This window comes from Anomaloglossus baeobatrachus, chromosome 5 (assembly GCF_048569485.1).
Source record: "Anomaloglossus baeobatrachus isolate aAnoBae1 chromosome 5, aAnoBae1.hap1, whole genome shotgun sequence".
Classification (NCBI taxonomy): Eukaryota; Metazoa; Chordata; class Amphibia; order Anura; family Aromobatidae; genus Anomaloglossus; species Anomaloglossus baeobatrachus.
In genome coordinates this window covers 79674371-79690801 of record NC_134357.1, presented here as the reverse complement: position 1 = coordinate 79690801, position 16431 = coordinate 79674371, and the positions used below count along the sequence as shown (strand labels likewise).

General features: G+C 44.3%; 1 protein-coding gene across 3 annotated transcripts in view; it reads left to right on the top strand.

Moving 5' to 3' along the window:
• Positions 1-16431, top strand: part of SH3PXD2A (SH3 and PX domains 2A) — a 498307-nt gene that overhangs the window by 95862 nt on the left and 386014 nt on the right. For all 3 annotated transcript variants that reach the window (XM_075348622.1, XM_075348623.1, XM_075348621.1), the window contains exon 2: positions 9685-9765. In XM_075348622.1, coding sequence (XP_075204737.1) covers positions 9685-9765 — 81 coding nt within the window. The remainder of the gene's footprint in view (positions 1-9684; positions 9766-16431) is intronic.

Sequence of the window (16431 nt, the reverse complement as noted above, 5' to 3'; positions counted from 1 at the left end):
TATGAGAATTCTAACTTGCTGTGCACATGTTGCAGATTTTTTCCTTGCAGAAAAAATCTGCAGCATGTCGCTCTTTTTCTGCGTTTTTCTTCTTGCATCTGATATAATCCACTGCAGTGCTCGTGCTCGATCACCGCAGTGGATAATATTGATCAGTCCTGCACTAGCAGCACTGACACTTTGCCTCACACACCATGCATCCGGCATGGTCTGTGAGGCGATCCGTTGCTCGGTAACCCGGGATCCTCATGGTGATGACCCATGGCAGCGATCGGGTTCCTGTGATTGCATTACAGGGACTCAATCACCAGGGAGAGGTAAGCAATTCCTCTACCTGCCTCCTGAATGCTGCGATCATGAATAAGTGTAGCATTTAGGGGATTAAACTGACAGGAGGGACCAGTGCAGGCACCACTCCTGGCGGTGACAGTCAGGTCTTAGCTGTAACATCAACCAGAGATGAGCATAGGGGTACAGTGCAGGAACTCCTGTGATCGCCATGACCTAAAAACTCAGGAAAAAAAACGCATAAAAAATGCAATAAAAACATACATTTTTCCCGCCAAAACATGCAGTTTTGTGTGCAGCAAATCTGCACAGAAATCTGCTATATGTGGGCTCGTACCCTTAGGGCTCATGCACACATAGCTGCTGAATATTCTGCAGCGTTTTGACAGCTCATGTGCGCTTCAATCGCTGCAGAAACACTGCGTAATGGATGCAGTTTTTCTGTACAAAAAAAAGCAGATTTCATGCGCTCGGGATGCTGCCCCCACCATAGACAGAGCGGGAGCTGCATCCAAAGCTCACAAATTAATTGACATGCTCATTTTATGAACGCACGGATTTGGGTCAAAATTTTAGCACCCAAATCTCTGCGCTCAAAAAAGCAACGTGCGCACGTCTCGTGCACAATCTACATAGATTGTGCAGGGGACGCAGGACGCATGAATTTACGCTGAAGTGCAATACGCAGCGTAAATGCATGCCATTACGCAACATGCGCACATAGCCTTGCAGTTCCATCCTTGCTTTTCACCCAGAAAACACATACCCATTATAGTCTATGGGGCCGCTCACATGTTCTTATTTTTTTGTGAACAAGTGGAAGAGAGAGCGCCAGGTGACATTTTTATTTAAATCATGGACCAATATCGCACATTCAAATCTAGGGTTCTTGATGGGATCCTGCTGCTGTTTGTTTGTTTGTTTGTTTTTTCTCTTTCCAAACAGTCAGGGTAAAATGAATAGCACAACAATAAAACTAGGATGTTGTTAGTGTGCGGCTGGAATTATCACAGACTCATGATGAGTAGAATCCCGGGAACTGCACTCCAGAATATAATTGGTATGTGTTCTATCTATGAGCAGCACAAATAGGACATGTGTGTAAAACAATGGAGTCTGAATGGTGTCTTTGGTCGAAATCACACATACAGTGCTGGCCAAAAGTATTGGCACCCCTGCAATTCTGTCAGAGAATACTCAGTTTCTTCTTGCAAATGATTGCAATCACAAATTCTTTGGTATTATTATCTTCATTTAATTTGTCTTCAATGAAAAAAACTGTCATAAAGCGAAATTGGATCTAATTCCACGCAAACATAAAAAAGGGGGTGGACAAAAGTAATGGCGCTGTTTGAAAAATCATGGGATGCTTCTCTAATTTGTGTAATTAACAGCACCTGTAACTTACCTGTGGCACCTAACAGGTGTTGGCAATAACTAAATCACACTTGCAGCCAGTTGACATGGATTAAAGTTGACTCAACCTTTGTCCTGTGTCCTTGTGTGTACCACATTGAGCATGGAGAAAAGAAAGAAGACCAAAGAATAGTGATGAGCGAGTATGCTTGTTACTACTCGGTACTCGCACGAGTATCAATGTACTCGGGCTACTCGGCGGGGACCGAGTAATCTCGCGATACTCGTGCTGTACTCGGGGTCTTCATGTTGGCGCTCTTTTTACAGCCATTCCTTATGCAGGGATTGGCTGGCAGACCACTGCAATGCCACAGCCCTGTTGTGGAATTGCAGTGATTGGCCAGCCCGCACAGCGTGACCGTGCCTTTAGCCCGACACTTCCCCGCTCGGCTACGGCCCCTCCCGCACTCCACTCCGCGTGTATATATATATGCACGCTTACACACACACGCACGTTTTTTTTTTTAATTTACAGTTTTATGGTTTCTACATGCTGCCGGGGGTCATTTCAGAATAATACTCGGGTCTCCCATAGGATAACATTGGGCTCGGTGCTCGGGCCGAGTAAACGAGTATTTTGAGATGCTCGGCCCGAGCCTCGAGCTCCCGAGCATTTTAGTACTCGCTCATCACTACCAAAGAACTGTCTGAGGACTCTTGAGAATCCAAATTGTGAGGTAAGCATGAGCAATCTCAAGGCTACAAGTCCATCTCCAAAGACCTGAAAGTTCCTGTGTCTACGGTGCGCAGTGTCATCAAGAAGTTTAAAGCCCATGGCACTGTGGCTAACCTCCCTAGATGTGGAAGGAAAAGAAAAATTGATGAGAGATTTCAACGCAAGATTGTGCGGATGGTGGATAAAGAACCTCGACTAACATCCAAACAAGTTCAAGCTGCCCTGCAGTCCGAGGGTACAACAGTGTAACCCCGTACTATCCGTCGGCGTCTGAATGAAAAGGGACTGTATGGTAGGATACCCAGGAAGACCCCACTTCTTACCTCGAGACATAAAAAGGCAGGCTAGAGTTTGCCAAAACTTACCTGAGAGCCTAAAATGTTTTGGAAGAATGTTCTCTGGTCAGATGAGACAAAAGTAGAGCTTTTTGGGAAAAGCAATCAACATAGAGTTTACAGGAAAAAAAAGAGGCATTCAAAGAAAAGAACATGGTCCCTACAGTTAAACATGGCGGAGGTTCCCTGATGTTTTGGGGTTGCTTTGCTGCCTCTGGCACTGGACTGCTTGACCGTGTGCATGACATTATGAAGTCTGAAGACTACCAAAAAATTTTGCAGCATAATGTAGGGACCAGTGTGAGAAAGCTGGGTCTCCCTCAGAGGTCATGGGTCTTCCAGCAGGACAATGACCCAAAACACACTTCAAAAAGCACTAGAAAATGGTTTGAGAGAAAGCACTGGAGCCTACTCAAGTGGCCAGCAATGAGTCCAGACCTGAACCCCATAGAACACCTGTGGAGAGATCTCACAATGGCAGTTTGGAGAAGGCACCCTTCAAATCTCAGGGACCTGGAGCAGTTTGCCAAAGAAGAATGGTCTAAAATTCCAGCAGAGCATTGTAAGAAACTCATTGATGGTTACTGGAAGCCCCGGGAACGATGAACAGCAGCTCACCTGCGTCACGCAGCCGCCGCCGGCTATGTGGAAGGAAGGAGGTGGGCGGGATGTTTACATCCCGCTCATCTCTGCCCCTCCGCTTCTATTGGCCGGCGGCCGTGTGACATCGCTGTGACGCCGAACGTCCCTCCCACTCCAGGAAGTGGACGTTCGCCGCCCACAGCGAGGTCGCACGAGAGGTAAGTACGTGTGACGGGGGTTACTGACTTTGTGCGACACGGGCAGCGATTTGCCCGTGACGCAAAAAGGACGGGGGCGGGTACGATCGATTGTGAAATTGCACGATCGGTCGTACCATGTAAAGCAGCCTTAAGGATTTCAATCCTTTGTTTTTAACTGTATAGAAAAAGTGCATCATAGAGCGCTCTTCTATACTGAGGGTCACCACGTGTTCCTTGCCGCTAAGCATCATGCACTTTTGGGAAAAAGTGTCAAACGAGTATGCATCGAGGTTTGCACTCTTTTTCTGTCAGAGAATTGCCACTATCGCTTAATAAATCCATTGATTTTGCTTTACATTACACCTTGCGCACCTGTTCCCCCCCCTTTTCATCCGTATTTGGCAACTATACTAAGCGTCTGTACTAAAAATAATTCTTTAATTAAATTGATAACCTCTTAAACTGGAGAGGTAATTAAGGGCTATTATACATTTTACAGCTGTTATGAAGCCAAGATAAATCCTTTGGAAATTGTGCTTGTAAGCCCCCGTGGTTGCTGTGTTTTCCATAAAACACCTATGGATTCTGTGAGGTTTCCTTTCCATGGAGATGTCGTTAACTGATCCAAAGCTGTTTGAGAACTTAACAGGCTGAAAGTTTTACTTTTTAATCCTGCTTGGCCGGGATTCTGACCCTTGGAAACGGTGCCTGCAGCGTGTTTTTGGCAGAGCAACTTTTTAATGATAGTAGCAGTTTTGGTCATTTACTAGTTGCTAGATACTTTGGTCGGATTTCTAGTCATTGTTTCGATGTGCCTGGGATTTTTCACAAATATATCTGCGTTGTAACTTGAAATGTCCACGGTGACCTTATGTCATTAAGTCGTTGTCAATTTTTTAGATCTTTGATAACCATATTATCTTAAAAAGTGAAGCTGCCCATTAACGTTTTATTAGTCACCGAAATCAATTTAGGCAGGATTGGCACACTATATAATATTTATGGAATCCTTCCAACTGTCCTCCAACAATTCATAGAAGAGATAAACCACTGCTAGACATTTCTGTAGGTGTGTTTATGGTGGAATCTGGTTAAAATGGCTGAGCAAGCAAGTTCAGTTAAAGACCCTCATCTATAAGCCAGGACATGGAGTAGTAACATGGTGGACCTCTTTATGGAGGACCTGTTACATCCATGCATCAAGAGCGCACATGTGATGTTTCATTTCACCAGTGGTTGTTCAGCGGGGATTTTAGCACTTGCTTCCAGAATTCCACCTAGATAACACCTGATTGTTGGGAGCCCTTGCAGTAAGTCCCCCTTGTAATTACCTGATTATTGAAGGACCCCGGTAGCAAAGAACAGGATTCTCCTCAGTGGAAACTTGTATGTGTACAATGGATCTTGTAGGTAGATTGACACAATGGAAAAAGACAATTGTTTAATTATGAGCAATTGGCTTTTTCATCATAGTGAAAGCAAAGGGAATCTTAAAGGGAATCTGTCAGCAGGATTTTGCTACCTCATCTTAGAGCAACACATTGTAGTCAAAGAGTTCCTGATTCCAACTATGTATCACTTAGATTACTGGATGCAGCCATTCTGACACAATCAGAATTTTTAGATTTAGTCATGTAGCCTTTTCATCATAGTGAAATCAAAGGGAATCTTAAAGGGATTGTGTCACCAGGTTTTTGCTACCTCTTCTGAGAGCAGCATAATGTAGGCTAAGAGATCCTGAATTCAACGATGTATCACTTAGATTACTGGATACAGCTGTTCTGACATAATCAGAATTTTTAGATTAGATTTAGTCATGTAGCAGAGGTAAGAAAGCTGCCCACCCACCAACACCATGTTCACCTAGGTTTTTCATAGGTTTTTGGTCTGTGTCTAGAGATGAACAGTAATGTTTGGTGTTTGTTTGGTGTAAAAAAATTGAAAAAATCAACGTTTGAGGTCAGAGTTTAGGTGCTTTGTGTGTGCTAACCACTTGAACAAGCATCGCTGTGCTGGGGTCACTCGGTGCTCGGCCCAGTGTGAGCCGGTTACAGTGTTTGAATGGCTCTCACTGGGGGTCACAATGTGTGGTCTTGGATGTAGTGTATACAAAAAAAGTGAAAAACTCTCTCCCCGCGTTCCCTCAATTGGAATTCCTCTGTTTATGTCTGGCTGTGTGTGGTCGGAGACCCGAACTGCCCAATCAATGATTCAATTCTAGGTCCCAAACCAAACTTTATGGCATCAGGCCACGCCGGGTCATGCGATGCGAGACTCGCGCCAGCTTGCCTTAGCTAAAGTCTGGCTCACACAAATTTCAACAGGTCTGCTCATCTCTATCTGTGTCCATTTTCTTCATCTGTGTCACACCCATTTTTCTCAAATGCCCCCCCCCCAAAAAAGAAAACTGATGTAGGTTTTCCAAGCGTCTCCTAACAACCAGTCTGTATAAAACATCTGGCATATGTATGTATCATGGATGGCATCCACGTGCTGTCCGTTGCATATCCATGGCATATCCAAATGATACGTCATCAGTTTGTAATTTATTTTAATCACAATGGGGAAATAAAAGATAACTTTTTCTCTTATTGACTAATATTCTAGAAGGCCAGAGCTCAAAACTTCCCTAGTCACTGTCAATAAACAGTTGGGCTAATGGGGCCAGATTGTCCTGTAGCGGAAGACACATGGGATGCTTAGACAAAACTTGTTGTGACAGCAGGAAGTATCTCTTACATGGTGACCGTCTCGTGGAGCTCGTTGTTTCATGTTTCGTGGTGTTATTAATTGATTTATGTGTATTTCTGGGAGATAATTTTGACCTTTTCTTTTTATATATCGACATCTGTCATTGTACAGCAGCAGACGTTTGCGATGGATATGAAATACCTACCAGTCATATGCATGGTACCAGCCGGTCATATGTTCCAACAGCTGCTACCAGATAAAGCTGCCTATGTGCTCCTAATATTTGGATGTGACCAGTGCCTCCATGAACACATGATATATTGTTACAGTTTCCTCTTTTGTCTTTGTGGTTTACTTTCAATAACATATATTCGTCGTCAGAGATGGATCTCAGCAGATGATAGATGGCAAATAGTTCTCTGCTGAGATCAAGAATTTTGAAAAGAAAGAAATGGGCAACAAATGCCCCCATGATGTGACTGAATGTGATTATTCCGCACTGCATAACAGTCATACATTTTTAGAATAATCTGAATTTTAATTTTTTTTGTGGATTTTCTTTTACTCCAAAAAATTGCCTTCAATTATCAAGCAAAACTATACCTCCATACTACTCTTTTCATGAAAACTCCAAATTTAAGAAAATGTCCCTTTTTATAATTATTTTTTGCTGCAATCCAAAAAATTATGCCTTTTTTTTAAATTAAGGCTAAGTTCACATTTCCGTTGTTTTGTATCAGTCACATGCGTCGCTTGACGCATGTGACTGATGCGCTGTTCAACGCTGTACAACGGATGACAAAGAACAGAATTCTTTGTCGGATTCCGTTGTGTGCGGGGGGCGGAGTTCGGGGGGGGGGGGAGCCGAGCGGGGCCGTGGCACTGAGGGCGTCAGTGCCACAGGGACTGCAGGACAGGTGAGTGTGTGTGTGTGTGTGTATACACATGCTGAATGCGGGAGGGGGCGGAGCCGAGCGGGGGTTGTGGCCAGGTGCTGAGGATGTCAGTGGCAGTGCTGCAGTCTGCATGGCTGGGACAGGTGAGTGTATGTGTGTGTGAGTGAAATGTGTGTGTGAGTGAGTGTGTGTACACACATGTGCGGGAGGGGGCGGGGCCGAGCGGGGAAGTGTCGGCCTCCCTGCACACGTAACCAGACTAAATATCGGGTAGCAAAGCACCCGATGTTTACTTTGGTTACCCGATATTTACCTTGGTTACGGGCCTACTCCGCTTAGCGCTGGCTCCTTGCACCGTAACCAGGGTAAATATCGGGTAACCAACCAAAGCTGGTGACGTGTGCAGGGAGCCAGAGAGCATGCGCAGCGAAATCCGACGGATCTCGCTGCTCAAAAAACGTTACATGCTGCGTTCCTCCCGCCCGGCGGTCAGTCGTTCCACGACTGATCAGTCGGGCGGAGGGTGCAACACAGCATCATCAGTCACAATCTGCTGCTCATACAAGTCTATGGGAGCAACGGAATCCGCTAAATGGATTCCGTTGTTTACAAGAGCAGCGGATTGTGACTGATACATTTTAGCGGAAATGTGAACTTAGCCTTAGCCGGGGTCACACGGGGACTAATGAGATCCTCGCATGAGACTCGGCTCGTGCTGGCAGCACAGCAGGAGCCGAGTGTCATGCGAGTGTCACTGCGACTGAGGTCCGATCATGTGATCGGACCTCAGCAGTGGGGGACAAGCCGGCTCTGAGGAGGGGCGGGCCAACGCTGAGGAGGGCAGGGCAGGCGCTCCGGAGGGGAGGGAGGGATTTTATCTCCCTCTCTCCTCCAGACTCGGCTATTGCCATTCTTGCCTTGCACTCGCAGTACACCGGTGTAATGCGAGTGCAGTGTGATCTTTCTCTCACTCCGTAGACTTGAATGGGTGCGAGAGAGAGTCTCACATTACAGTCGCAGCATGCTGCGATTGTTTTCTCTGTCCAATTGAGGCTGAGAAAATTATCGCTCATGGGTGCTGGGACATAGGTTAATATTTGTCCGAGTGGAATGCTATGTTTTATCGCATTCCACTCGGTCCGATTTTCATGCCGTGTGTCTTAGGCCTTAGAGACACAAATATTCTCGCTAGAGTTATAAACATTTTTAACATTTTAATTAAAGCAAAGCGTCTACTGTAATATAAAATATGCATATTGTCTTGAATAAAAAATAAAATGATTTTTATTTGCCTATTTTGTGTATTTATAATCTATGCAAACTTATGTTTCTCCATGGTAACAGACCACACAAGCCCTTTGTAGTCAGATACAACAGTTATATAAAACCTCTTTCCATTTGCTCCCTCTTCTGTCTGTAAGTTAGTGAAAAGTGGGTGCCGATAGGAATGTGTAGCCATTAACACTAGAGACTAGTGATGGGCAGACCCGGACTGTAAAAGTTTGGATCCGCATGGTTTCAAAGGTACCAGGTGCCGGACTCAGGGCCAGGATTCTGGGTGTTTATCTGGATCTGGCACTAGGGAAATAGCGCTTCATACTTACCGAGGCTCCTTAGCAGCTGTAGACTGCTCCCGCCCTGCTGTAGACTGCTCCCGCCCTGCTGTAGACTGCTCTCGCCCTGCTGTAGACTGCTCTCGCCCTGCTGTAGACTGCTCCCGCCCTGCTGTGGACTGCTCCCGCCCTGCTGTAGACTGCTCCCGCCCTGCTGTAGACTGCTCCCGCCCTGCTGTAGACTGCTCCCGCCCTGCTGTAGACTGCTCCCGCCCTGCTGTAGACTGCTCACGCCCTGCTGTAGACTGCTCACGCCCTGCTGTAGACTGCTCCTGCCCTGCTGTAGACTGCTCCTGCCCTGCTGTAGACTGCTCTCGCCCTGCTGTAGACTGCTCCTGCCCTGCTGTAGACTGCTCTCGCCCTGCTGTAGACTGCTCTCGCCCTGCTGTAGACTGCTCTCGCGGCCTCTCCTTGACTGCTCTCGCGGCCTCCCCTTCATTTCATGGGCCGCTCATTATTGCTCATCCATATGCACTGCTTTCCCCGCCCACTGGTTGTCCTGGCCTCTGTGATTGGTTGCAACCAGACTCGCCCCCAGCCTGTGTAACAGCGTCTGACTGCAACCAATCACAGGCGCTGTCTGCGGGTCAGTATCGTGGTATAAATATAAATACGGTAAATAAAATATTTGGCATAGGGTGTTTGCACCAGATTTCAGCACCCAATTTGCACCTCCTGGCAGGAAATGTCTAATTTACCATTTTTGGGGGGGGGGGTTTGTGATGTTCTAATACACAGAAAGAAATGAAATAAATGTGTATAACAAAACGTGTAATTACAATAATTATTTGGGAGAAATACTTTCTGGAACAATTTTAAAGGTGCCAAAACGTTCGCCCATGACTGTATTACTCTGCCATTGCATGTGCTAGAACATTGTTTTGGACATTTTTGTCAATTTTTTTCAGTTTACATGAAACGTCTTAATTATCTGGTATACAGTATATAAATTTGTAATATAGTCTCCATTTTTCCTATCTCCCACAGGTCTATATCATAAAAGTAACCTGGTTGGATTCCACGCAACATGTCATCTACCGGAGATACAGCAAGTTCTTTGATCTTCAGGTATATTTAATGGTCCCAGTATTTACATGAAGTTTGCCTTATTATTTCTTCCAGTTTTTGTTCCTGTTGCTCCTATAATATTTTGTTATTTAACGGCATACGATTCCAGATATATGGGTCTTTTTCTTTAGCACTTACCGTATTTTTACAGCCCATGCAATTTTCTGGAGCAGTTGGAATCGCATAACAGCAAGAATTGTCCACTTTGGACCTGATAAACTCCTGCTGATAAAACACTGTATAGAAACTACAGCACACAGCCTAATAAGTGGCACATCCCTGTAATCAGGCTCTCTTGCCCTATGTTATTTTACTCTCAGATTAAATAGCAAAAAGCTGCCAACAGATTCCCTTTATTTAGACTGATATCTATAATGACCTAATGTAGAAAACAGGTTTGTCTCCTTTTCCTCTGGGATACTACAGTGGTAAAACTTTGTAAAGGGCTCTTAACACAACTTCATCTGACAGATCATTCCCAATCATTGTCCCTTATAAATATGGCATTAGTTAGCTGATTAATTAGCAAAATGCTCATTCTTCATGTGATCAGATCTTGGAGAAAAAAAAAGGATCATGTCAATGAATATTTGTCCCCATACAGTTTCTATCGGTTGGTGTAAAAGGGCTTTAAATAAGCTCCAATAGACTTGATATATTGTTTTTTCGTTGTATGGACCAAAATCTGCCAGTGTGCACCCACCTTTAAGGAGGGGGGTTAGCTTTATTTCAAATCTGTTTTATTGATGAAACTGTTGTCAACATACAAACATATAATTTGTGCAATTACAATACATAAACATCATTTTCTCAATGCCGGGATAACATCCAGAAATTATTACATTACTAAATTTCTTGGAATTCTTCAAATTATCTTTGTGTTATTACCATATAACCATTGATAAATTATAGGTCAGAATTCCCACTTCTTTTTGACTTCCCGTATCCTAATATACTCATTCTTATTGTATGTCTATTGTCTTTTGAATTATTGATAAATCTTTTCATATAAAAAATGAAACTAGAAAAATGCAGATTAATGCTCAGAAAAGAAAGAAAGAAGAGGAAAGATACAAGCATAAAGAAGAGGAAATTAGAGAGAAGGGGGGAGAGGGGGTAGAGCAAGAAAAGAAAAGAAAAAGGGGGGGGAGTAATGAGACTCCCCACCGTTTCTCAGTTCAAAAAGCTCGCCAAACTCTCCACAAACTCTGGGGACTCCATGAACATAATCCATGGTCCCCAAACTGTAGTAAATTTTTCTGTGTTGGGGGGTTAGCTTTATATATACTTCTTCTGTGCTAGGGGCAAGGTATATACATTCTGGATCATCGGTTGTTGAATTAATGTAATCCGTATTTTAACAATGGAATAACTGTAAAACGTCTATGGATCAGGGTAAGAAGCTCAAAGCGTCTCATATACATCGCTAAATAAATCATTATTGAACCTTTTGGAGCTGATTTTGGAGATGCCTAATTTGCAGTGAAATGTGATGATGATATCTGTAATCTGGCTGTTAAAAGTGAAGTACATGACCCCTCCAACCAATGAAGGGGTTAAAGAATAATGGGTAAAATATCACATTATAGGCGGCTATTTCCTTTGCAAATGCCCAGAGAAGCCTATCTTTATATTAGCATAGCTGAGGATTGTGTGGCCTTTTGTGAACACATTTAATACCCTAGATCCATTTTTTAGAACATGTTCGCCCAGTCTCCTGGTCTTTCCTGGTAGATTTGAAAAAGTTCTCATCAGGCCAGGCCTGTCAATGGGGTTAGTGTTACGAGCAGGAAATGTTGTCTCAGGATTGGAGAATAAGTCTTGAAAGCTCCTATTGATAAGTGAATGGGTGCCTAGCGTCAATGGAAGGCACCCACTGCTTTAATGTTTTGCCCTATACCATGTGGAGTAAAGTTAATTAAGCATTTTGAGCTTAACCCCTTTTTGTACTTTATATGCTATCGAAATAGGCTTTGTCCAGTCTGTATTATGAGAGCAAAATACAGCAACTCGGTCACATAAAACAAATCGAGGACATTTTAGTTGGAAATGAAAATTAGATTTTAGAATCTGAATGATATTAACAAAACAAAACAGAAAATGCGCTTATACTGTATAGTAAGTAAATAAGTAATTAGTAGTAATACATATAACTAACATAGGATACTTGGTTAACACAGTTTGATCAAAAAGCGTAAAAACCATGCCACCGCGACAAGGTGTACCCAGTTGGGATGGTCCTAGTCTAATATTAAAACCTTACCTTGTGTAAATGCCATCAATGTGAATAAGGCCAGAGAAGGATGGGACCCAACTGCAGCCTTTCTTGTGAAGGTGCTCTTACTATTGTATATATTATTGTTTTTATTATTAGAGCGCCATTTATTCCATGGTGCTTTACAAGTGAAAAGGGTATACATAAAAACAAGTACAACAATCATTAAAAATACAAAACAGACTGGTATAGGAGGAGAGAGGACCCTGCCGCGAGGGCTCACAGTCTACAGGGAATGGGTGAGGCTACAATAGGCGAGGACAGAGCTTGTTGCGCAGTGGTGTACTGGACTGGTCTGAGGGTTAGTGTAGGTTGTAGACTTTTTGGAAGAAGTGGGTCTTCAGGTTCCTCTTGAAGCTTTTCACAGTAGGAGAGCGTCTGATATGCTGGGGTATAGTGATCCAGAGTATGGGGGAGGTACGGGAGAAATCTTGTATGCGATTGTGGATAGAAGAGATAAGAGAGGAGTAGAGAAGGAGATCTTGCGAGGATCTGTATACTTACTTATGCTCTGGCTCATTTTTTGGTTACTCTGAATGAGTTGTACAGGGAATGCTACAGAGACGCCGTGTTCCTGCCGTGGATAGTGCTGGTGATGGGAGAGGAGTCGAGACCAGCGGCGCTGGTGGGCGCAGGTTCCGCTCATCCACTGGGCTGGGTTTCCTTGGAATCTGCTGTACCACTGGCTGACTATAGGTGGTGTGTGTCTTCCAGCTGAAGTTACCATTATTCAGCTATAACCAATGGGAGATACCACAGCCTTCTTAATTCCCCTCCTTTCTGCTAACCACTGCCAGAGATTGTTCCGATATTCTGGTTCATGTTCCGCCCTGTTCTGTTTAGTGATTCTGGTGTTCTGACTTCTTATTTCCTGACTACCCTTCTGCCTGCTGTTTATGTACCTCGCTGCCCGATCCGGATTTGACTTCTGCTACGTTTTCTGATTACGTCCTTGCCTGCCAATTCTGTCCCTGTTCTGCAATTCGTGGTTTGACCTTGCATGACTACTACTCTTTCGCAGGTAGTGATCTCCAGGGCCCTGTGTAATTCCAAATCCCTGTATAGGGGTTAAAGGGTTTTAGGGTTTTGGGGGTCCTGCTTGGTAAGTGGCTTCCCTCTAGCCTGTCCATTACAGCCCGTCTGAGTCTGTGGATCCAGGCAGGCATTACAGTGATCTTCTATTTACACTACAAGACTATCTTGAACAAGTTTTCCTCTAAACGCTCATTTCTCAATAATCTTAAAATCGTAAATTTATTGTAAATTTATTTATTGTAAAGGCTTCCCCTCTAAGTGGGACTTTCTGTCATTTCCCTATTAACTGACCAACCCCCTCTAAGAAGTCCATTACTAACAAACAGACCGACCACCTTTTTTTTTTTTTTTGCAGCCAAATCTGCCTTTATTATAACAAATATTACAATAATAACTGGAAGATGAGGAAGTCTTTAGAGCTCCAATACCTGTCGGAAACCACTATAATAAATAACACCATCCAGCAATGCTCCCAGCCGCAACCCGCTTGGGGGCACCTCCATTGCTGGAAGAACTATTAACATATCATCGACTCCCAGGAAACCCACACTAAAGAGCCCCCATATCCACCAGACAATTAGCCAAATTCCATCTACCAGATGTACAACACCCCACCACATTTTTTTTCACCAACTCCAAGAACAATCTTTCCATCACCAGTATTACTTGACCCGTCGTAATACAAGTCAACCCACCAAACAAAGTACCCACTCTGCACCTTCTTGAATAATCACGGGCCATAAATCAATCCCTATTGCATTCTAGTGCACCCTATCGTTCCGGCGAAAATGCCTCTTGCCGGACTCCAAATCCATATGCCTTACTACCACACCTCCATTCTTTGCTACAAAATTTCCCACTGCCATGTTTACTTTTACTCTGGTCTTTTTAATCTTTTCAACAGACCGGGCAGCGAGCCATGTTTTTCTGGGCACAATGTCCGACCACACCATCCTCATATTTGGAAAAGGTGCCAATGAGTGCAGAAAATCATGGCAGATATCCCTAATCAAAATTCTACTCCAGATCATTACACCCTACATGCAGTACCAGCATGTCGGTGGAACAATCTAATCATACAAAATTCTTAAAATCTAGTAACACCTTCCACTAGTTCAGACCACAAACTTGAATCCACCTAACTACCACTTCACTTCAATCAAAGCCGAACTAACATCCATTTTTTCAGACCCTAAAGACACCCCAATACACAAAAGAATGGCCAAAAATCCAAATTAGCTGTGCTGGAGAAGAGGAGAGTGGAAGGGAGGGGTCAAAAACATGCACCAACTGTGGATAAACAAATCTATATTTTAATACGTTAACATGCAGTTTCATCCCCCAAAAAGCTAATTCATCCTCCCTCCACTACTCCGTCACTCCAAATGAACTTATATCTCCTAATTTCCCACCTACCTAATTTTTTTGCAACAGCTCAGGCGGGAGGCCCCACTTTTCAGGCTCAGTTGTGGCACTTATTTGGATAGAATGAGAAGAGAACTTGTCCACCTCCAGCCATGAAGATTCCAAGCATTTCCTAAAACTGCCTCATATTGATATCGAAGCAAAAAGGAACTATCCCTGTGTTTTAACACAGGGCCTGTCTGTTCCACTCTTAAACCCAAATAATTTTGAAAATGCTCCACATGGGACATCAACGGCCCTTTCAAGGCTCCTAACATAATCCTTTTTCCCTTTCCTGTTTGGTCTATCTTGGACTGCTGCACCCAAAATTCAGCTGAGTCGCTCTGCACTACCACGTCCTGACCTCCTCTTTTACCAAAGATGGGGACACTAATTCCCCAATTCTCATGGCCCCAAAGAGGACCATGAAAAAGCCAACTGAAAAAGCATCCCCTAAAAATGCAAATAGCATGCAAGTGGAAACTTAGATTCATTCAAAATCTTAAATGAAACTGGCTTACTAATATCTGATCTTGTAAGGCCTCTCTTAAAACCCTTCAATGCCTGTGTCAATAGGAAATTCTTCATGATGTCCCTAAATCCCCTAAACTTACAGCCAAGCGCTACCCCAGCCATAAAGCAATTGACTTTCGAAATTGACCACCTGTTAGCCGCCTCCCAACTCCAAGAAAGCAATGTGTCCACAAGACTGTCACACTAGGTATTGGGAAGTAAAAAGCACACAGCAAAAGGGAAGGGAAACCCTGTGTCTAGGGAGAGGAAAGATGGTGACCCCTAACCGAACCTACTACTGATCCCTGGAATTCCTCACCACCCTAGATCGTTTCCGCACCTACGTACCAACCTAGATACCTGATGCTAGGTATCCCTAGTGTTTGGCCCTAAATAAGGAATGGATGGGATGAGCTCTTTGTCAACCCCAGTAAACAACTGTTAACGACACAAGGAGGACACAGGGTGAAAAGTATGAACTACTTATTATTAGATGACTCAGGTAGAAGTTCAGCAGAGCTTTCAGCAATGATACCACAGAAGAGTACAAACCACCTGCTTGCAACCTCGGTTTGAAGGAACTGAAAATACCACCACAACAGTCCAAAGGAAGGAAGGAGTATTTAAACACCAAGGGAATACTGATAGTTAACAGCTGGGTGGAAGTCAAGTTACTGCTAGGTCCAAAGGGATCAAAATAGTTTCCCTTTCTAACTCCGAACCACCCAAACTCTGTCTGCTAGCTAAAGTGCTCCGCACAGAAACCAGGCTCTGGCTAAAACCCATCCATGGGGAAGCTAGACTAGGAGAGGACAAGACAAACAAACAACCATACTGACCAGGCTGCGTCGGTATGTGACATCCTCCAGCCAATATACCATGATCCAGATGATCGACCTCTGTCTGATCAAATATTGAATCTTCAGCAGGTCGCTCAGGGCAGTCCTTGCAAACCAACATGCTTGAACCTAGAAAAACACAACCAGGGAGCAAACTGATGGAAGGGCAACATCTTGGGATCCAGTTCACAACATTTGTCCTTTCCTCAGGACCAGGCCCTGCTGACGAAAGATCACTTTAAAGCACAAGCAGTCCCACCAACAGGAGCATCGCCGGGTGTAGCCACAGCATTTTGTTGAAGACCAAAGCCCTAAAAGTAGCAGGCCCGGTCATATGACAGACTGCAGGCCCGGCCAACTCCGCAGACCCCGGCCTTCTGGAAGGATTCTTCCCATACCGCAACCTGGGACCCAAAGCAGGAGGAGGCAGGTCACGATGAGAAGAGTACTTGGAGCAATGTCTGGTGAAAATCGCTCCTGTGGCCTTGCCCTACACACATCGGGGTCTTGGAGCCATGTTCGATGAAAGTCACTGTGGTGGCCTGGCCCAGGGCACTTGCCGGGTTGGAGGTAATGCAGCTTCACTCCCAGCTTCTCAGA